Here is a 23,803-nt window from a genome sequence, read left to right as displayed (position 1 = left end):
TAAGGTTGATAAACACATTTCTTGACTGTGCCATCTCAATTAAACATTTCTATTAGGACTTTGTCTATGAAAGGAGCATATATTTTGTTAATCGGTGCTAAAATACTTTGTGAAACATCACGTACTAATTGTAATTCAATAAAAAATATAGCCACGTTAATTTAAAAAGTTGTTTGACTGTTGGACTGAATAAAAAGTGGATTCAACAACAGATTCATAAAAAAGTTCATATGGCTACTTCAACAAGCAGAGTGAGAAACACAGCAGCCTTTTTTTTATTGTGGAGATATTTTCTAGGCAAATGGCATTTGAGATATTTAATCAAAGAAGAATTTTTTTCACATGCTGAAAAAAATCACTTTATGTTTTTATTGATGCAGTCTCAGACGTTAGCAGCGACAGTTTGACGCCAAGGCTTTAGTGATGAAAAGTATTAGAAGTAAGAGCTACTTCTCTTCCTTGTACTGCTGCTTTATATGAAAACAGAACTGACTGGCAAGTCAACCTTCTTGTTTATAGGGATTATTTCTATTGAAGTAATTACAAGCATAACATGTTTTATCTCTAGTTAATCGACTAAGTCATTTCACATTAGTCATTGAAAACATAATTAGTTTAAAACCTTGAAAATCGTTCTCTCTTAATTCTATAACTAACTTAAGTCTTCCTTCTGACTTTAAATGAGTCAAAAATAAATAAGAAATACTTTATGTTTGCATTTCCCATGCAGTGTCAAATAATGAAATTTGATGTAGCATGTGCACCATGTTGCTGATGCCACACTGTGTTCTCTTTAAAGAGCTTTTTGCTGAGTCGGTGCACGTCTAAAACAGCTTCACACGGTGGTGCATTAGTAATTAGGGGCCTAAAGAAGCAGCAACAAAGCCACAGCCTTGTTTAACATTCTCTCATTTTAGCTTTTACAGCCCCCAAAGCTCGACTCTCAATGCATAATGTCCTTCTAAAAAAGATTCACGCAACTAAACTCAAAAGAAATGCACCCTTGAAAATTATGTACCATGCTTCATTTATGAGCATTTCTCTGGATGTGTGCAAACAAGAGCATGAACGTTCAGAGAGAGCAGGATGTGAGTGCTGCTGACCCGCCTAATGGATAGAGTGACCTTCACGTCTTAGGAAACTTCTCAGTGCTCCGTTTCCATTTCTTTTCTTTCTCTTTTACCTCAATCAATAAATTTAACCTTCCTCCCCTTGAATTCCCCGCCTGCAGCTATTGCTCCCGACTTCTCCCAAAACCTGTTGAAGACACAAACGTTGGCCCGACAGGGCGGCGATGTCCTGATCGAATGCAAGCCCAGGATGTCTCCTCGCGGCGTGATTTCATGGAGGAAGGGGAACGAAGCTCTGCGCGAGAGCCACAGGTACCAGGTTACTTTCTTTGCCGCTGTTGGTTGAGTTTGTCTGTTCTACTAGCGGTGGAAGATTTAAAAGTCTTATTTAATTTCATCCTACTTGATATTCATGCTGACAAATTGTGAAGAACAGAATCACAGTGTGACACAATATAATTTGCATTGCATAACAGGGTCCGCTTTTCACTCCCTTCCCCGTTATCTGCGTTTCTTTCTTGAACTCTGTTGTACTTTCCTCCTCTGGCTGGTCTCTGCTCTGTTTGTTTAAGGTAATTGGGTGTTTCTAGACTGCGGCATTCAGATCGATGTGCCGATCCATCAGCTCATTAGCAGTACGTAAGGCCCGGAGGGTCGTTAGAGCACAAGGCAACCGGTGATACAGACCAGCAAGATGTGGAGGAAGGGGATCAAATGCCCAAAAAGACTTATCAATGGGTTGCTGATGTGCTCACGTTCTTTTGTTATAGCGGTGGGAACACCGGGGGAATACGCTGGACACCTTGTTTCATTAGACATAGTGTTAAAGAAAAATCAATGCAGCGCCTCCATGAGCTAAGAGAAGATAGAAAAGGAGAAGAAAATGTTAATCAGGCAGAGAAAACCGTTCTTTGTCTGAAAGCAAAATTGTGTTCTAGCTATCAAAGATTGGCAACCGGTCAGAGCTATGGTGTTTGTGCTCACACTGCAGTAGAAAGGTTTTCATTTACATTCGTAGATGCAGTTGTACGTTTGTAAAACTGAAGTTGAAATGTGATCAAACTCTCGATGTGATCACATTAAAAGAAATATATCAGGATTATTATATGTGGATTCATCAGTTATCAATTTTATCAGCATTTTTGAAAAACGTTCTAGACATATGCACAATGTGTTATAAGCTGAAGACATAGTTCTAAGAACGGAGTAATTATAAATAATTATTTTCCTGCAGCATAAGTATGTCTCTTTATCCTGAATTCATTTATAAGGGTTCCCTTATAAAGTATGGGACTCTTTATAAGGGTACCATATAAAGTATTGGACCCTTATAAATAAATCTATACATAAAATTTAAAAAAAATATATCTGTATATTTTCAAAATGTCAATATACAGTACATACGGGATATATTTTGGATACCAAATTTTATGAAAACAAAACAAAACAGGGCATCAGCATAAGAGAAGTCTGCAGAAAATGTTTAGACAATTGAAAATGGCTACAACATTTAAATAATGAACTCTACTGTTTATTATAGACATGAAATTAGCCATTATTTAGCTGCCTAATGTTCTGTTTGTAATCTGTAGAGTGCCTCACAACTAGTGAGTGGCAAAACTAGTTATGGATAGGGGAAACTTACATGTTGTTTTTTTTCTTTTTTCGTTTTTTGTTTTTTTTCTTTTTTCTTTTACTGCCTTCTGCTTGCATCCGCAACTCAGATTGTATGTAATGGACATAAAATACACAGTTTAGTGTGGTCACAAAATATGATTTTAATGTCAGCTTCCTTTTAAAACGTCAACACTAACCATCCAAAATGTTGCCATGGTGATGTTCAAAATCTGAAACCATTTTATTTCTATACTTAAATGAACAAGGTTTTAATTCCGGAAATGGTAAAAGGGCAATTCAAAAAGAACACTCTTTATTTGACTTCCAGTTGTTGGATCTCTAATAGAAAGACCTGTTCAAACACATAAGGAGTCAGGCCAACAGGCAGCACTCAGTAGTTTTCCAGTGAAATCCTCCCGTAATGTAAATCTTCTTTCACAGGATTCAAAACTTCAACCAGATTACACTTGTAGAAACAGAACCATCGTGAAGTGCAGCTGCACAATAATTGTTGCTCTAGTTTCTCTTTTGTCTATGCAAATGACTCATATTGTGTTTGACAACATTCTTATTTTTAGCAGAAATAAACCAGCGAGAGGCAGAGCACACCAGCTGGCACATGCAGGAAACTGGCGGGGGTGCATATTTCTCATTTGATATGGGATTAATTGTTCAACAGCCTCGGCAGCTTTGCCACATCTAACCTCTGGTATATCCATCTTCCAGAACAGCGGGGGTGCCACAGGTTTAGTCATCTCTCACCTCCACCTGGCAAACAAGATGCTCAGGAAGCTGAACATGCGATCGTGTTTCGTTAATTCCATCAGGACAAAATATGTGTTATGTACGGGATATCAGCAGAATCAGGCACAGGATTATATGTTCCAAAATGTCTGCTAAATGTGTAGCCCAGCTTGCAGATTTATCAGCCTCTAAAGCATTGGAAGGAAAATGCATCTAAGCTGCAGCGTGCAATATCAATCACACCCATAAAAGCAAGATTTCCCATATGAGATTTAATATCCCACCCTTGCCCTGAAGTGGGTGAGCCGCATGCAGGATGTTCGGATTTTACATTATTGCAACTTCTCTCGCCTGCCTGCTCCCCTTTTCCTGGCTTGTTAGCATTTACTTTCCCTACATTGAAACGAGGCAGTTTCCCGAACCATTACAGCGGTGGCACAGTGCTGATCCATCCTACTGGCTTAGCTAAAGTACCCATAATTCTTTCTAATCTTCCAGGGATAATGTCTTCAAGCCTCCGAGATAGAAGAAAACAAATCATCTAAGAACAACGCGGTATCCGATTAGTTAATAAAATCATGCCGGGACTATACTTAAGTCAGCTCATATCCAATTCACGTATAACCAGATATTCCTGGGGATGCTCGGCACTTACAGTATGCAGGAAGTGATGAGGTTAGCGGTAAAGCGCTTACCCTAATTAAATTTCATTGCTGACCACTGCCAGCAACTGGGAAACGGATATAAGGAATAGAGCTCCGGAATATTACCCCGAGATGAAACCACTGTGTTTAAGAGTGTTGTGCTAAACACTCTGTGCTGTTCTTTTGTCATATTATGAATCAATTTATAATCCTCCTACTGTGAGGTGGAAATTTTCCAGTTGTGTTACTAGAAACAGATTCAGCAGTTCAACTGAAGCGTTTAAGCAGCACTTTAGAAAATTGTGAGGCGTTTGTAATATACTGAGTTAATTACACAATTCTTCTGAAGTGGTTAAAATAATGTTTTCATTTACAGCCTCTTGGTTTTTTTGTAACACCGCAGAGAGACTTTTAGATTACAGCCGATAGCTCACTTTTAATGGCGGGCCAGCAAAGGGTTGAGGTAAAGTGCGTGTTTACTCTGTCACACCACCCTGGCTTTTATGTACCCCTCACATTTCACCAGTACCTTAATTGCTTTGGAGCAGCCTTTCAAAAATAATAATAAAAAAAAAAGAATCTAAGTGAGCGCATTTCTGAAAGATATTTTTCTTCACACATCCTTCTCTCTGTTTCTTTGTAGCTCTTGTCGTCTGCAAGAGTTCATTGGCAAGCCTTATCCCAGTGACATCTCATATCCATAACTCTTTGTTATAGCCCATTACAAAGAAAGCCCTCAGTTCACTTAGGAGAAAATACGTCCGGCTCCGCAGGGACTAGGCGACGTTGTAAAGACTAATGTACTTTAATTCTTCATCCTTTAAAGCAATACAGGTCATTCGTGATCATTTTAAAAAGCCCATCCTCCCCTAAAAGAGGTCTTAAAGAAAAGGATGAGTTCAGGCACCTTTAAAACAGTTATATTTTTAAAAAGTGTCTTAACCCCCATTATCATTTACAGTTTAAACAATGACAAGGGAGTTTCTAGTAAGTATTTCATTTTGGAAGGAGAATGGAGATTATCCATTTCGTAAGACAAGGTGCAATTACCAGTAAAAAAGTTAATCAAGTTATGGTTTAAAAAATACAGTTCCTGTTGTTTGACGATGTTAGAGAGCACAGAACATAGAGTAAAGCCTATTTCATACATTCTCATCCTGCTGGACCTTAAAGCCTCACTGACAATATTTTCTTTGTAAAGGATTGCTAATTATGACGTCATTCTAATAGCAACCATCCATTCATTGTCCATACCCGCTTTTCCTTGAAGGGCAACGGTACACAGAGGACAGACAACCACCCACGCACAAACTCATACGTAAGGGAAAATTAGATTAACCTAAAAGTCCTGATTTTAGTGTGCGTAAGGAGGTTAGAGTACCCAGAGTACTGAGACATACCCATGGAGAACGTTCAAACTACATGCGGAAAGACTTTAGGCTGCATTTTGAACAGAGGTCCTCCTTGCTGAAATTGACTTCTATGTTCAGAAAATGACTAAAACTTCCTAGAAATATGTGAAAGTGCAAAAAGTTATGAAAGGAAAAGTATCCTGGCTGGAAGGAGTTCCAGAGGCGGATTTTGTGAGGGGATATTTTGCTGGATATTGCACACTTAAGTAATACAGCTGTTAACAAATGTATGTCCTACTCCGTGAATGTTTAAGTGATACTTTTTTTCTTTAATTTTTGCATTTTGACACAGGCAACATGTGGTAAAGATCAAATTAGGACTGTAAAATTAGAATCTCAGCAGAACAGCTGTTTCACATCAGGAAATATTGATTTGTTCTTGTGAACTTTATTGGATTTCACATGTTTGTAATACCTTTGATGCTTTGCCAAATTAATTATTAGCTTAAGACACAGTGGGACTCTCTATTAACAGAGGGATTTTTTTTATTGCCTGTCTAGGTAATTTTTATGTCTGAATTGGTACAGGCAGTTTTGACTGACTAATTCTGTAATTCTGCTTCTGTAAATCTGCAAGGCTTTTAGTAAAACAGCTCTTCTTTGATGTTGAAGAACTCCACAACCCTTCCTTAAATATTCAACAATAATCAGAAATGCTTTTAAGCCTTTTTATCAGCATTCCTTTTCCATCCGTTGGCAGGCCATTGTTATAGTTGCCTTTAATTCCCTTTTTAAACACATTTTCCAGATTTCTCTGGTTTAAAGAGGCCAAGTACCACAGGACATATTGGTATTTTTTTGTTTGATATTTCTGGCCGTTAAGTAATCAAATATAGTATTTGATTCTTTATGAAGTCCCAAAAGTCCCTGTGTGAGAGGTTGCCGAGAAAATACTTTTGTTAAATTTTTTTTTCTTCTTTGTAATAAAACCACTATCCGCACATTTCCTCAATTTCAAACAATTTGCTGAAAGTAGGTGAAATATTAATAAACACATTGGAATTCAGAGAGAGACGAACATTAGCATTGCTAAAGGAGTGATAGACTAAAGATTCTCACAAAACATTTGTAGCTCACTTTTTTTGGAAAGTTTTCTAGTTCCTCTTAGTCAGAAGCTTTTGTTACATATTTAAAATATTTAATAGTTACATAATCAAAATCATTGGATACCATACACAGAAAATGCCATTAAGCAGCTTTTTTTGTGGTTAGAAATGAAGACTGTGACTATTTGCATGCAGGAGCTAGGTTGCTACATCATCTTATATGTAGAGATTTTTTTTTTTTAAATACTGAGTAAAAAAACCTCTACTTTGGAAAGTATTTTCAAAAAATGTTTTCTTGGCACAAAACTCCTTTTGTCTTTGGACAAGATTTGCGAACTGCACAGAAAAATGTTTGCAACACCTACACTTGTTTAAATAAGAGCTATGTTCTTTATTATTTAACTCAAAGCTAAGAACCTGTGATAAATAATAATCTCCTAATATCTTTCATGTATAAATATCACAATTGGGACCTCCTCATTAGGATTCCTCTTCTTCTGTCTATCAAGTTTGTAAAGTTTGTCTGTTAAATCAAAACAACTCAGACATATAAAACTGGAGATATCACTGGGAAAAATACTATTAAAATATCAAAAGTTGTACCATGTACAAAACATATATTTTATATTACTCAGATAAACTAAAATGAGAAAAAAACCCAGCAAGTTTTCTGAATTATAAACGGGACATTATCAAGCAGTTTTTGTTGAGGTAAAATCAGCAGATTTGGAGTCAAGCACAAACAGTTTTGTATGTAAAACAGTCACGTTAATAAATTAAACATAAGCAATCAGCTTCAGATACAGAACTGATTAGTTCCTTTAAAAGGTTGAGCTTGTGAATGGATTGCATTTGAATGTATTATTTTCTCAATAAAGAGTTCTTTGTTGGTAGAAAAGCTTGCTGTTTTGTTTACATCTCATTTAAATTGGCACTGTCTCATCTCTTTTCCTGTGATCCATGGCTGTACAATGCCCCAGTAACCCGTCAAACATGGCAACCCTAGTGCCTGCTGTGAGACACAGTGGCAGCTGGTGGAGTCGAGCATTTATTGTCTGGGTGTTTCAGAGAGTAATATAGCAGCGCATATTAACCAACAATTAGGGGGGAAAAAAACATTAGTTTTGAAAGTTGTACTTAAAATCAAAAGCCCAAATCAGTCTGTAAAGATTTACTTTGTATTTTTACCCTTAGGAGTAAAAATACAATAAATAAAGCAATAAGAGGCTCAATATTTGTAATAGACTCAATGTGTCATATTGATTTACTTAGCAATGTAAGGAAATAATTAAACTGTTCAGAGTCAAACTGTAATCATTTAACCTTTGACATTTCAGAACTAACCTTCCTACTGCAGAAAAAGAATGACCAAACAGAGCAGTTCTTCTGCCAGGATTTAATAGATTAGGAAGTGATGTATTCCTTTTAGTAATCATGAAGTTCAAAAAGAAAGAGATGAAGGAAAGTATGTTGTTTAAAACCAGCTGGAATGTACTGACAACAGAGCTGTAAAAGTGAACCGAAGGTAATAAAATGCAGTACTTTTTAATTGCGTTAAACTAGACAAGTGATGAACTTTCATTTGAGAGCAATATATGAATAACTGTGTTTTAATGACACCATCTACAGGAATGAAAGTGGTGGGATTTTATTTTAATCTTTTTGTTCAGTATGGACTCAGGTTTTTACAAATGGTAAAAGAATGCATTTTCACAATCAAGCAGTTAATTACCTTAGTCAGCTGCACCTCTCTAAAACATTTGAATTCGTAAATCATTTAGTTTTCCCGGGTATTCGAGGATCCTAATCTTCTTAAGTGTTTTCTTTTCATTTACTTCATCCTTGACTGAACACCTGCACAAACAAAAACACAGTAAAACAAATAATTGCATTTTTCCTTAAAAGCTATTTCCACCCACAATTGCAATCTTTTTCAATGACATCCCTTCTAAAACAGCCGCAAAGCATAACAGTTACATTTCCCTGAAGCTTTAAGAGGTGCATCATGTCACCGAAAGTAAATAACAAATTCTAAATATTATTTTGAAAGTCTTGGAAAATATGTATGACTTGTATCATATTTTTTTTCTATGTACTAAACCAAAAATTTCAGCACTTTTGATATGCACAGTGGATCCCTGTCACTGTTGTCATGAAGTCAAGATGTGAATTTTGCCCCATGAGATGATTTTTTTTCTCTCTTCACTTATGAACTTGAGGGTGACAGATCAAACTGTAACACTTCACGCAGAGCTTCAGCTTACATCAAGCTGACACACAACCTGATGAAAATCCCTCGCACCGCTTCGGCTGTTTTTAGACTTTGAACTTCTTATTCCACTTTTCACATGGAGTCTGATGGTAATATGTAGTGTTTTGATCCCTACAGAATGATGGTGCTGGATAACGGAAGCCTGCGGTTATCCAATGTCACTAAAATGGATGCTGGGATCTATACATGTGTAGCCAGGAACCAGTTTGGAGTAGCGAGCAGCTCTGGAAGCCTTTTTGTTAAAGGTAAGTTCTTGAACTGATTTGATACCTTTGCATTTACTTACTGACTGTTGCTGATTATTACTCCCATATTACAGTTTTCAGGCATGTGTCCAAACATTGTACTAAACAAATTCACAACACCTATTTTATTGAAAAGAGGATGGGAGAACCTCTATATTCTATATTCTATATTATATCTTCTATCTTCGACCACTCCTATTTAAATGAATATTAAAAATTAAATTGTGCTTTAGAAAACGTAAAGACCAATCATGGTTTGATGTGGTCCTATTTCAATCAATGCAAACAAATAAAAAAGCATAAATATGAATTTTTACATTATTTAATTGTAAATAAAAAAACAGTTAGTTTTATCGATATGCATAGCATTTCAACAAGTATCCAGCATCAAACTAACTATAAATTTGGTTTGATATTGTCAATAAACTGGTGTTGACCTTAGATATGTACATACATTATACAACAATTTAACCACTTGAAATTGGTTCATGTGGTTTAGAATTAAAAAAAAACACTCTGCTGATATTTTATGTTGACGCTTATTTAAATTACTTTAAGATTGTTTGTGACAGATAATACATTGGGCTAAAATGCACTGTGACAGCACACATTTTGGGAATTCCCCACTAATCTGAGAGCTTCCTTGAGACACAAGACTAGCCTGTTATGCTTAGTGAGCTGCATAGTTTATGACTGCTAAAAAACCTGGACCCAGCACTGCAACTTTTAAATAAAACCAGACATAATAAAATTCATTCTCTTTTTCACCCTAAAGTAATTTCAATATTCCCTTAATGTCTGTTCTTCATATTCATTCAGTCTGCAACAAATCTAGTCCTTTAAAAAAAGGCACTGAGTTCTGGGCACACCATTTGCATGGAGAGTGCCCTAGTTTTTGTGGTGTCCTGCAGAGCAATTTCACAGATATTACACTCATTCTGTTTTTACATCAAAAGTGTTGGACCAATGTGTATGAACTAGTTAGTTAACTAATAAGTGCCCTGACTCCTGCATATGCAATGATCAAGGGTGGTAATAACAAACTGCACCATTTATTTAGTTAAATTCCCCAAATTTTATTTTGATAGCGGTAAAGATAACCTTTGTGTATGAAGGTAACAAGGCAGGGCAGCAGATATATTCATTTCCTTGGGAAACATTGTTTTTGTAGCACACAGTCTCACATCATAGAAACTGATTTCCACTTAACTACTTATCCTTTGCAGTTAATTTGCATGTATATATTCAAGAATGAGCGTGCAGCTGCCTCAATGCACTTCTTGATTACTGTGATACATCTGTGGGTTAGGTTCTGTTCAACAGACTCAAATAGCAATGTTAAATATTTATGCTAACACGAGAAAACATAAGGATGCCTGTGAAACGGTCCTGAGAAAACTGACCTTTGTGACCTGTACCTATGTTGTTGCTGAGACGGTAAGCAAAGCAAAACATGGTACCTCCAGCTAAAGATAACATACGGATTAAATGGAAAGGATGTTGCGTATATTACACCTCCTTTCATAAAGGAACTAGAAAGAAAAATGCTGACAGAAATCTGCATATCAAGACAACAGCAGACTGTTGTATCCAGTGTCACTGTTATTGTGGTGAAAAAAGATGGAAAATAAGATCCACCGCAGAGGAAGCCTCAGACACATACATTTCCAGTAACCACATTCCATTGCAGTCTTTTGCATTGATTTGTTACACATTCAAACTGAGCGTGCAACAAAGCGCAGCAAGTGGATATTTAGGTTTCCACAGCGGAGCCACAGGCTGTTGGAGTACAGAGCCAGTCTGAGCTGTCACTGAGCGGGGGATTGCAGTCAGATGCTGCTGTAACCCAAAGGCCTTAGAGGGTTTGCTATTTTAGGTTCCATCTTTTAGCTGCAGATGACAACTTTACTTTTTCCCTGTCTGTCTTGTCAATCTTATAAGATTTTTATCTGGTGAGTAGAAGAGCAGGCCAAAAAGACAGGAAAAGTTCAAAAAGAGGAAAAACTTTATGATGCGTCATCATGCTCTGTTTTAAATCCTAATTGGTGCTTTTTTTTTTTAATCATTTAACAGAGATTCTAATTCATCAGATGAAATAAAGCTATTGCTTTTTTAACCATTTTGGAGTAGATATGTTTAAATGCACAAAAGGGACATGAAGTTGAAAATAATTGTATGTAGAATAGAATAGAAATACATTTTACTGTCCCACAGTGAGAAAATTCATTTGTAAATTGAATAATAAATTGAAATCTTCAATTGTAAATTCAATTGGCAAAGTAAAGGCAACCGAGGCATGTAGATTCAAACAAACATAGAAGCATAAAAGTATATGCAAAAAGAAAACAACAAAAGTATATTATTGTACATTAACAAATACATACACTATATGTAGAATTCACTACTGACATCTTTTCACTTTCAAGCCATCCTCAACCTTCCCATCTCTTTTATTCTGTTCAAATAGCTTTTTAACCTCAGAACATAAAAAAAAAAAAACTTTTTCCAGCTATCTATTTATCTGAAATCTGATTTTGAAAAACATGGATCAGCTGCTACACACTGATGTTTAGATATTGCGAGAGGAAATGTCGGTGATTGTCTTTACTACTATTTGGGAGCAATCATTCGAAGCCCTGAAATCTTGTTATTGTTTTTGAATCTACATAATAAGCCCTAGGAGTCACCTGATTGTCCCAGCAGATGTACACACACACACAGAAACAAAGAACACATCTATTTTACCAATAATTTATTTATGTTTACTTCCTAAGGGGCAGAGAAAACAAGCAAAACCAAACAGCATCCAAGCAACATAGAAACTCCTTTGTTTTTCTGTTTCCTTTATGTCCTTTTATCAGGCCCAAACTTTGAATCCCTCTGACTCTCTTATCTTATTTTGATGCCTCCAGTCACCACTTGATGCTTTATCCTATCTGTAAGACACTATATAAGAGAGTTATTTTTTCCAAAAAGCACTCTCTAAAAGATCTGTCACATATGTGCTTCTTTCTCTTGGAAACATTATTTTATTACCACACCATCTCACATCAAAGAAACTGATTTCCAGTCACAGTAACTAAATGTGTGGTTTCCAGTTAATGTAAACATCTGTTTACTTGAGAAAGTGTTCTCTTGGGATTTAATTCTTAATGTCAGTGTATTATGTAAAGTCACTTCCTGATCTTTTCATATATTTATTGTCATACCTAATACAAATATTGCTATGTGCCAATGTCTGATACTAAAACTATAGTTAGGTATTTGGATATTATTATTTTTCACCTACTTTGCTGTTACTCAAGCTGTTCTTATGAGATCTATGGCACAACTTGTTTCTAATCTGTAGATGATAGCTTTTCTCAGGGGTCCTTGAAAAAACTCTTGGAAACACTCAAACTAGATCTATTTTTTGAACAATCTCTTTTCTTATCTGTTTCTCTGTTTAGAGTCTAAAAATGAGTAGGTATTTGTGACATGCTCTACAGTAGCCTTTGGCATCAGTCCATTGGCTCCCTTTGAATGCAGCAGCTCTGGGGTCTTGATAAAGTACATGGGGGCTAGGAAGCTTTTCAAAGATCGCGGTGCTTTTCAGGTCATTTTAGTCGACCTGAAAAGCGACTGGAATATTGTTGAACAGCTGATTGGTACGTTGAAGTGATGATAAAAGCCCGTCAGACAGATGGGCCAAAACTAGTTTTTTTTTTTGTCCTTGCATATTCTGTAGATTCAAAGAACTCTTGCTGTTAAGAGTACTTCAGAGAAGTATTGACCTTTTTCACATCCTGTATTGCTACAGCCACAAACTTCAATTAACCTTTTTGAAACTGAATGTGATAGACCAACATAAAGTAGCACATTGTGAAAAGAAAGGAAAATCCTAATAGATTTAAGTAGCTCTGATCCGGCTGTATGCTTAAGGTGGTTGTCTTGTCAGACGCTGAATGCCGTCTTTGTTAGGATTGCCAAAGCTCAGACAAGGTTACAAACCTAATAATGTGATGGAATTTGGAGAAAGAGCAATTTTCTTTTCACTTGAAATGACATTGAGGAACTTGTCACTTTGTAATTATTACTCAAGGAAAGTAAAACAGAGACCACTTATTGTTAGTGGCCTCTGGAAGTAAGACACAAGACTCTTTATCTTATTCCTCCTGCAATGTTTAATTCATAACTGTTTCTCAAAGTAGCTCATAGTCTTGCCTGGTTTCTTTAAGATTGCAGTTTATTAAAATCAGATACTGCAGTACAAGGGATTTTTTAGGCATTTCTAAAGAGCAGAGTCAACACCACTGGTCTATTAACATGCCTTTTGGTGGTTCTTTTTAACATGTTTTCTGGATTAAGGGTACAAACAGAAGCCCTGTTTTACTCTTTTCTTCTGCACACTTTACATGCACAAGTAGTTTGCTGCAACATAGAAAAACATAATATATATCTATACTGATGGACAAATGATGCATAAATCTACTTTGTACACTAAACATATGAAAAATTTGCATAGAATTTAAAAACGGTCTAGTGTTTACTATATGCTCCCCCTGTCATACCAGCAATATATTGATAAATCGTTGATCAGCACAAATAAAACCAGATTGCAACTAGATATCTTGACTCTTTCTGTTTAGCATGTTTTGATCACCACTTTTCTCTTATTTAGTTTCATAATGCCAGTGTGGTTGCGTGAACAACTGTGCAGTAAGTACAATAAAATCAGTCGAAAAAGGGAAGTCTACTCAGAGAAATAATGCATATCACTGTTTTACTCTTCTACAATAACTTGTGCTTCTTGTAAAAGTGCCCAAATTAAAATGGTCAAACAATGAAAGCAAGTGTGTTTAATGTGCAGTAGTTCAAATCAAAAAAAGCTGAAGAGCTGATTAGCAAATGAGGAGCAGGTGGCTGATTATAAACAGGATGCAGCTTTTGAGGGAAGGCAAGTGACCAAGCTGAGGAAAAAGGAGCGGTATATAGACGGATATGGACTACCTAAATAAAGCAAAGCACAACCAAACTCTCAAAGATCATGACATAACACTACTTTACAGCACACCACAGCTTACAGTATAACAGCAGTCGTTCATTGCACAAGTTTTGCTCCTCTCATTTTTGCCGCATGTGCCAAACTTTCTCGAGGCTCACCTGGAATAAAATGTAGTGGGCAGTTGCTTTTCCTCCAGAGCTGTGAGATAAACTTGTTTTGACAGAGCTGAATATAGACCTTTACTTCTACTGACATATTGCATTGCTAGGCTGTCCATTAGATGCTTATGACATGCCTGCAGAATTCACAAAGGACAGGTGTATAGGCCCCTCTGGATGGGACGAATTCTCTGCACAGCACTAGTGCTGAATAGGACATCCAGCTGAGACAACCAAAGATTATGTTGACGGGCACCACAGAGAGGAGGAAATTATGGTGCTTTTTGTTGCCCACAAGCAGAGCCAAATTACAGACTGAAAGCTGATCTATTATAAAGTAGCTGGAGGTTTTTCTTTTGTTTTTAAATGCTTTTTTTATTTTTTACCACCGTGCTTTTGTGTATATTGATGAAACAAATGCAAATGGAGGTCACTGTCAGACTCGAAAAGGACTTGTTTTCTTTTGTTAACACCTCACATCGGAGTAGATCAAAAGATGAGATTTGTTTTTTTTAATTATTCATCAGAGTTCGGGAGAAGACAAAATCACAGTTTTGCTCAACATGGTAGCTAGTTGGTCAGTGTACAGGAGGCTATTCAGACTGAAAAAGAAAAAAAAAACTACTATGTTATTAATGATTTATGTACTGCAAATGTTTTCTGTTATTTATAGAGGCAACCACAATCACGAGTCCAGCAGGGCACCTGGATGTGACCGTTGGAGAGAGCATTGTGCTGCCCTGCCAGGTTTCACACGATCCGACTCTAGATCTGAAGTTCACCTGGTTCTTCAATGAGCAGGTCATCCACTTTGGAAGTCAAGGGGCCTACTTTGAAAAAGTCGGTGGGGTGAGTCCATGTATGCATCTTTGCATGCCCTCGTTTGAGTGTCTTCCGTGTAATGCATGAGGAAAACACAAACTATGTTTGCCTGGACTGTGGACAATTTAACTTTGTGCTGTTGTATCTGCCAATGCATCGTTTTAACAGCAGATCCTTCAAGTCCTGTAAGTCGAGGTCTCGCTGAAAGAGTCCATAGCCATAAATGGCTGTAAACCCTTACTAGTCTGATCCTATGCAGAAACATATGCAACAAACTTTGATGCATGTGCAGCAACATTAATTTCTTCAGATATTTCAGCTACAGTAGCTCTTCGGTTGGATCGGACCACATGGGAAAGCCTTTAATACCAACAGGACTCAACAAACCTTTTTTACCCATGGCCCTGTAAGACGTTCACTCCCGTTTTCCTTCATTAGACCTCATTTTATGGATCAGAACAGCTACAGAGTCCTCCCACTAGCAGCTGCAGAAATAACCAGTATGATGCCTGATCTGTGTATATATACTTTAAACAGCTACTTATGCTCACAGTTTTGCTTTAAAATCCATTTGAAGAGCTATGTTCTACTAAGCTGACAATAACTTTTCATTAGATTAAAATAAAAAGCTCACTTTGTCTTCTTGAAAGTATATATTTTCATTTGATTATAGTGACTGCTTGCACATACTGTATATAAACGTTTTCTGAGTCCAACAAAATTATTTCACAGTCCTTTGTTAAAAAACTTTGATATATTCAAAACATATTTTTGATCTTTACACATAATTTATACAGTGCAACTGTTTTTTAGGTTGAAGAGATTTTTCAGGCAGGTACAATTGAATGGCTAAAAGAAACAGCTGCATCTGTTTAGATTTTTCATTTTTAGTTTCAAAATGTGAGTAAATGTTCTAAGGTTGCTTAAGAGGATCGATCCTGGTTTTATTTAATAGTTCCTTTACAAAATAAAAGAAGTCTTGTTTGCTCAGTTTGTGAAGTACAGTCACCTCCTTCATTAGTGAAAGAGGAAGTTCATCCCATTCTGCCACTTATTCAGTCTCACTAAAGGATAAAGAATTTTTGCTCACCTTTTCATACTAAGCCTTTTTTGAACAACACCAGGAGTTTTATAAATAGTCTATATCTGTGTTTTTTATTCAAACTCTATTTTTTATGCAACTGAGTGACACAGGGTGTCTACCGTGTGTTTACTATTGCTAGTCAGGCAGCGATCATGACCTGAATATTTTTTTTTTCCATGTGTATTTTCTAGCAGCAAATGTCTGGTTGATTAATTTTGTCTTTGAGATATTCAAAACATGCATGATGTTATAAAATGTGAAAAGACAATTAATAAGATTGGCAGCAGCAAGAGCTTAAAGAGACAGCAGGCACAGAGTTAATCTGGACAACTTTGAAAGAGGTTATGCATCCTTTTGCAAGCTTCTTTCTCAGTTAAGTAAAATACATTTTATACATGAAAATGTTTTCAAAACAGATACATTAGAATAGATAGATGTTATTTTTACCTTTTCATCAAACCTTGATTAGGGTGGCTAAACCACACTCTTCCTCCTCTGCTGTTCACAACATTACCTCCATCCAGAAGGTTCTCCATCCTGGTTTGTTTCCATTTTTCTGTTGGTAATAAAAGATCATCTGATATAATTTGATGTTTGATTTTCCGTTTAGCGTATTTTATGTATTTTTTATTCACCTAAATTTTGCTAATGCAGATGAGATATGTTCAGGACAAGGAGTGACATTTATCCGTCTTCCTCTCGTTAAAGTTCAACAGACGAATTTAGACTTCTCTAGGACTACTCACTTCTTCTTTTTATGCCATATATTAAGTTTGTCAAAGTGAAAGATCTGTAATCTGTTCTATCCCAAGTTTTGTTACTTTAATGATGGCAGGTGTTTTTCAAAGAGTGAAGGATTGGGAGCAACTGCATTTTTATCTCCATAAAATGTCCCTGATTTTACATCAAAGTAGTTTCCAGTGTCGCTTCTCCCTTCACAGTTTCTCACTTCTCGGAGATAAGACATCAACTTTATATCAGCTGTAACTTTAAAGTTCAGAGTTAACCGTGTGTTTGGCATTAAGTGATTTTCTGTAGACTAAAAGAAACCAGGGCATATAAAAAGAAATGGAGCTGAAAGAAGCTTTTTAATTCCTCACAAAACGTTGCCCTTATAAATGAAGATGAAAGCAGTAATCGGTTATTTAATGTCCCTGGATGAGTGCCATCTCTCTCCCTTTTCTTAATGAAATAAACAGAACAGGACCAGAAGTTGCTTTGACATTTCACTTACTTTATCTATTCCCTTTATTCACTTTTGCAACTCCATGACTTGGCCAATTAAATGTTTTTTTTTTGGTTTCCTTTATATTTTTTTTCTTTTTACTGTTTTTACTTACCATGTATTGTATTTTTGACACCTCCGTCTACAGCGTTCAGCAGGTGACATCATGATCCGGAACATCCAACTGAGTCATGCTGGGAAATATACCTGTGCAGTTCAGACCAAGGTGGACAGTGTGTCCATTGCTACAGATGTAGTCGTCAGAGGTAAGGATCCTCCTATACCAAAAAAAAAAAAAAAAAAAAAGATTTAAAACTACCAGTGCAAGCAAGCACACTCAGTTGGCCGAGATAAATGGATCATAAAGAGTGGAGCTAAAAGCTTTAACATCAGATGTGAACACCCACGATTAAAGGCACCCCCAGTAGAGCTGTTTAAAATCCCTTGAAATGCACCCATCTTTAATTACTTATCTTAACATAATCTCTCACGCACACACACACCCTCACCCCCGCACACCATCACACGCAAACGCGTTTCATTTAGTACAATAATTGAATTGGGAAAAGTTATGCATTCAGAAAAGATTGCTACCAACAAAGCCCAGAGTGCACAGTTGTTGTTTCCTTCTGATATCAATATTGCAATATTGCAAATATTTCTTCTGTAGCAAATACGATTGGAGGATAATCGTATGTGCTACTAAATCTTCTTTGACAAACACATTTTTAAAAGGCTCTTGGTCTGTGAATTGAGAAAGGCCCATGAAAAAGATTGAATTTCCCTCTTCAGAACCACTTCTTTTTTAATTAAGCCAAAAATGTTCAATCTTGATCCTTGTAAATAAATAAATAATACATGACTCTTCCCTATGAAGGCCGCCAGAGTTCTTTTTAAGATATCCTGATGTTTCATTCCACCATTTGCTCCAACATGGATCCCCTGGGCCTTAGTAACACAGATCATTCACTGTACCTTACAGTGGACATGAAGTGCTTTTTCACAGAATTATCCCCCCTTTTTTTGTTTGCATGCCTCACTTTTGTTTTTAATAAAATGTAAGACTGTGGCACAAACAATTTTGCTCCCATATTGCCTGCTTAGACATTTACCATGTCACACAAGCTAATCACCAGAAAAAACAGTCACAGATTTTTGAATTTAATAATTTTTAAGACCAATTGATAGTACCAGTAGAGTGTACTACAATGTCTAGGTAATACTTGTGAAACAAAGTAATAATCACTACATTAGGAAACTTCTTATGAATACATTTCAGGAACTGCAAATAAGAATAAAAGAGGAGTTTTGACTGGCTTTGGATATTTTTTGTACTTCAGATGCTGAAAATTATTTGGAGCTGCTACCCTTAATTTCCCTTTCTTCTAATCTGTTTGTTCAATCAGCTTTAAGCATGGCCCACCCACTCCATGCCTTATGTCTTCTTCCTCGTGTCTTCGTTAATCTTTGCAGTACGCATCTTCTGTGTGAGTGAAGTGTAACTATTCATCCTTGCAGGTCCTCCAGGCCCACCTTTGGATTGTCAGGTCACTGAGATGACTGAGACTACCTCCTCTCTTTCCTGGAGGCCAGGGCTGGACAACCACAGTCCCCTCCTCAGCTACACCATCCAGGCTAGAACACCCTTCTCTCTTGGATGGCAAACCGTCGCCACCGGTAGGCTGATGCAATTGAAGACATTTTCTTTAGGTCTCTGAGAAATACAGTTTAAATATGTAGACGTTTTATTTAAAAGTGAAGGATGTAATGGTTATTATTTCTTTACAACACTAATAGTGAGGTGATGAGAATAAAAAGTGTATTGATGAGATCTTTGTCTTATGATTCTCAGTCCTAGAGCTGTTAAAGGGGAAACAGTTCTCGGCCACGGTTACTGACTTGAGTCCCTGGGTGGATTATGAGTTCAGAGTTTTGGCAACCAACAGTGTTGGAACAGGAGAGCCCAGCAAACCCTCAAAGAAGAACCGCACCAAAGAAATGCGTATGGATTGTTTTTTTTTCTCTCTCTGCTGATAAATGTTTACATGACTGATGGCCAGTAAACAACAACCATCAATAGCTACATGTACAGTTTGACATAGTCAGAGGAAATTTTGTTTATGTAGGAAGAAGAAATAATCAATCAAACAAATTAATTAAATTCAGTTCAGTGAATCTCAGTAAAACTAAGCTCAATGTAGTCAAATTCAGAATCATACTAAAGTGACGCAGAGCTTCACAGGAAACCTTCAGCAAAGCCAAATTCAGGAATAGTCGTCATTTATTTCAACTGTTTGGGGGCTAAGAAGACAAAGAAAACAAAGAGTATCAAATAAAGAACTCAAAAAAATAAATAAAAGTAGTAGATATCAGTAATATATAAATGAAAAGTAAAGACACCTTTAACAGAATAGATATTGAGAAAGCCCAGGATAACATAAGCCTATAACCATTACTTTCTCAAAGAAAAGGTTGGAAAAAAGGCCTTTTTTAAAAGTTGGTTTGCATTACAGTCAAAACCTGTAAGCTGCTGCCATAAGAAAGGAACCTGATATATGATTCTACCTTTAGAAACTCCAAGAACTCCTAATAAGTCTGCAAGTAGGGAGCAAAGTGCTCTTGGGAATATGTGGAATGATCATATCTATATTTTAAGATGGAACTTGAATATTAAAGAATTTATAAGTAGGAAGAATGATGTAAAGCTCAGTTCCACATTTCACAGGTAGTCAAATAGGAAAATAAACCTTGAGAAGTGCTCTGACTTCTTTCACTTTTCATCAACTCTCGCTTCAGTACCTTTAAAAGAGCTGAAGGCTTTTTATTGAAATTCACAAATACCAAAACGCTTCCTGTTTTCACAAATAAAATCAGTCAACAAACAGCATGACATGCAGATAAATGTCAAGGACTCAAAAAAAAAGAGGAACACATCCACCCATTCCTGCTTGATTTTGCTCAGGTTCTTGAATGTTTTCTAGCAACCAGAAAACAAGGGGCAGGATAAGAAGGAAGTGCACAAAATGTCACATGTTAAAAAGACAAATATAATTGAGTTGTGTCTGAGGAAACCTTATTTGTTTGTTGTGTCCTCAGATTTTATTGTGTACTGATATACCTGACAGTGGAATAGCATCGTATCAACCAATGCACCTCAAACGGATGTGTCATTAGAAACTTTATTGATTACATATAAGCACAAAGCCTTTCATGTCGTGTAAGTGACAGAAATAATAACAGAAATAGTTAAAATAAGGTTTTAGCTGTGTCAGCTTTCCATCTGACGTTCTTTTCAACACTTGTTTGTGTCCAACAATATTGAAAAACTTCATATTTCATATATAAATTCTAGAATTTGGCTGAACTTACTAAATGTTTTTGACCTCTTAGTACCCAGAGTGACTCCAGCGAGGGTGAGTGGAGGTGGTGGAGGACGATCAGAACTCGTCATCACATGGGAAGTAAGTATCCAAATAAATACCAAATATTACTTATGTTTTTTATGGTTTTAGTTGGTTTCTAGTAGTTTGATTAGGTTGTACTTGTGCTGTGTGTTTATGATCATTTTTTTATTCTTGTGTTGTTAGACAGAGAATTTGCAAATGAAGTGTAATTGTGTGGTGATTGATGTAAAAGTAATCTTCACTCATGTTTTTTTATCGTATGCCTTTGTATTTTGATTTCAGTTTAGAAGACTGGAGTATGTGAGGAATACATTTTCAACTTGACTTGGATTGCTCTGTTTTAATTCTTCTTAGTAGCTCATGCATTTAGTTTTCCTGTCACTTCTCTCTTCAAAGTGCTGTGTTTTTTTCTGTACCAAATGCTGATTTATGCTTCGGGGAGATAATTTGGATTGTTTAAAAAACACAGAGTTAAAACCTGTGATCCGGTTTGTTGGATTAGATAATTAGATTAGAGACCAGAAGCCTCATTTTTAGACCACCTTTTTGAACTACACGTCAACCTGATGAGATTTCACCAACCCTGAAGGTGTTCTTTGGTACTTGGCACCCAGATACCAAAGCAGATCCTTTACGTGTTATAGGTTTTAAGTCAGAGCTTCCAGGGAACTGATTTGTTTGTGAAGCAAACAAATCGGATCTGATCAGATTCAGAGCTGGAGAAGTTGGAGGCCAAGTTAATACCTTAGACTTGATGTTGTGATCCCTAAAACATGTCTAAACATTGGTTTGATTTGTTGCCGGGAAAATATTCCTGCTTAAGGAGGAATACTGTTTCCAACCTGATGGTTCTGCAGTCCCAAACTGTGATGTACCTCTCATACTTTTCGATCAGAACTGTCCTGAACTCTTTTGGCACTTCATCTGTTACACTCCCAGCATGCGTCATGAGCTGATGTTGATCTCGGTTGTCCCACTAGAGCAATTTTAGAGATGCCATGCTGCAGCTGTCTTGTCATTACCAGAGCTTTATCAAACTCGAGTCAAATCCTGACAATTTTTTTCAGGTTTTAAAGCATCTGCTAAAAGACAAAATGTTCATCCGCTACCTAAAATACACCAAATTGCTGGTGATGCAATGAACAGTTTATAAGAATAATTCAGTGGTCATCATGTTTTGCCTATTGGGTTTATGTAGAATATTATTTTTGCCATCCACATTCAAATGTTTGTCAATGAAACTTTTATAAGAAATGATATGGTGGCTATTTTACTGATAATTTTTAATAAGGCTGAATAAACACCACTCATTTGGGCTAAACAGCAGTACAGTTATTAGCACTGTCACCTCACAACAAGAATATCGCTGAATCAAGTCCTTTTCTCTGTGGAGGCTCGCTGTTGATACTTTGGTTTTCTTCAAAAACATGAATGTTAAGTTAAATGCCATCTTAATTTATCTTTTGTTGTGAATGCGTGTGTGGTTGTTTGTCTTCACTGTCCTTTTGGACTTATAAAGTTCCCACCTCTTGCTCATTTATCTTTTCAAATTTGGACCAGACTGACCATGCAAAGTTTGGACCATAAAATTAATTTTAAAACAAATGTTTGCTTTTTCTGTAAGCCAGAGAATAGATTATTCTTTCCAAGCCACTTTGGCCTCAACGCTAAACATGAGTCAATCTCAACCAAACTGTTTACCAAACTCTTTTAGGTAAATCAGTTCAAGACTGCTTTAATCCGTATTTAACACTTGGCAGGATTAGCAAAATATCCCAGATTTGGTTGTTTCATTCAGCATTACATTTGCAGTACACATACAATTCTTTGAATTCTGTCATTCAAGCTTGTTTGTAATGAGTCCTCTGTCTGTCATCTCCTGCCTGCTCAGCCGGTTCCTGAGGAGATGCAGGGTGGTCCGGGCTTCGGCTACGTGGTGGCGTTCCGCCCACTTGGGGCTCAGGGCTGGATGCAGGCTGCCGTTACGTCCCCTGATGCTTCAAGATACGTATTTAAAAACGAGACCATCCCTCCCTTCTCCCCTTATCAAGTCAAAGTTGGCGTTTACAACAACAAGGGCGAAGGACCTTTCAGCCCGGTTACTACCATCTACTCAGCAGAAGAAGGTGCGCAAAATAAAGCATCTTGTCTTCCAAGACTGTATGAAGTCACCTCTGCAGACAGTCCAAAAATATATTAACAAATTATTATATTTCCAAATGTTGAAATTGGTATTTCAGTTTTGTATTTCTGCAGCATCAAACCCCCATTCTCTTGTAATACTATTTCACTTGTATGTGAAATACAACACCAAAAAAAGGAAGGGTGTTTCTGCACACAGTTATGAACAAAAGAAATTTAGCTGCACTATTTTTTTAGAGTCATGCTGTGTTTGTGGGTGTAGAGAATGCATGTAATTTTAAGCATCATGTGTGCCTCAGAACCCAGCAGAGCTCCAGTGAGGCTCAGGGTGAGGAGTGTTTCAGCATCCGAAGTGGAGGTCACCTGGAAGCCGCTGGCGTGGAGCAACAGCCGCAGACGTATCCTCGGCTACGAGGTCAGGCCAGCAGATGCTCACATAATTTGACATGTAAAGGATGCAGACAGAATTGGCGTTATGTTTTTTTGTTTAAGAACGAGGAGTTCTCTTTGTGTTTCCTGTGTTATTGCTTATTTAAAATCAATTGTTTTACACTTCATGCAACAAGGGCAGGAGTTAAAATAATAGACTCGAACCGATGAAGTGTAACCCGAGCATCTTTTGTGTTTAGCTGCTTTACTGGGGAGAGAAGGAAAAGCCGGATGCAGCCAGTGTGGTCAGAACAGAGGGGAATAAAACATCAGTACTCATCAGGGATCTGGAGGGCAGCAGTACCTATTACATGTCCCTGCGGGCCTATAACAGTGCCGGAGTGGGTCCACAGAGCAGCACAGTCAATGTCACGACCAAGAAACCACGTAAGGATTCCACTTTAAAGATGCTGTTGGCGAATGGAAATGTCCTTTTGTGTGTTGTATTTTCCTTGTTCCTGTCTTTTTTTGTTGTTTCTTCATTTCACCCTACCTTTAGGGCCAG

At 36.9% G+C, this 23,803-nt stretch overlaps 1 protein-coding gene across 2 annotated transcripts in view; it reads left to right on the top strand.

Moving 5' to 3' along the window:
- The window catches only part of LOC102220967 (contactin-4-like), a 91,841-nt gene that overhangs the window by 61,078 nt on the left and 6,960 nt on the right, over positions 1-23,803 (top strand). For both annotated transcript variants that reach the window (XM_023337692.1, XM_023337683.1), the window contains exons 11-20: positions 1,232-1,382; positions 8,923-9,050; positions 14,866-15,041; positions 17,472-17,589; positions 18,842-19,000; positions 19,176-19,325; positions 20,714-20,784; positions 22,619-22,853; positions 23,169-23,284; positions 23,499-23,685. In XM_023337692.1, the coding sequence (XP_023193460.1) occupies positions 1,232-1,382; positions 8,923-9,050; positions 14,866-15,041; positions 17,472-17,589; positions 18,842-19,000; positions 19,176-19,325; positions 20,714-20,784; positions 22,619-22,853; positions 23,169-23,284; positions 23,499-23,685 (1,491 nt within the window). The remainder of the gene's footprint in view (positions 1-1,231; positions 1,383-8,922; positions 9,051-14,865; positions 15,042-17,471; positions 17,590-18,841; positions 19,001-19,175; positions 19,326-20,713; positions 20,785-22,618; positions 22,854-23,168; positions 23,285-23,498; positions 23,686-23,803) is intronic.

The sequence above is a fragment of the Xiphophorus maculatus genome, chromosome 1 (genome assembly GCF_002775205.1).
Source record: "Xiphophorus maculatus strain JP 163 A chromosome 1, X_maculatus-5.0-male, whole genome shotgun sequence".
Taxonomy (NCBI): Eukaryota; Metazoa; Chordata; class Actinopteri; order Cyprinodontiformes; family Poeciliidae; genus Xiphophorus; species Xiphophorus maculatus.
The sequence above is the reverse complement of the archived record's forward strand: the minus strand, read 5'-3'. Positions and strand labels throughout refer to the sequence as shown.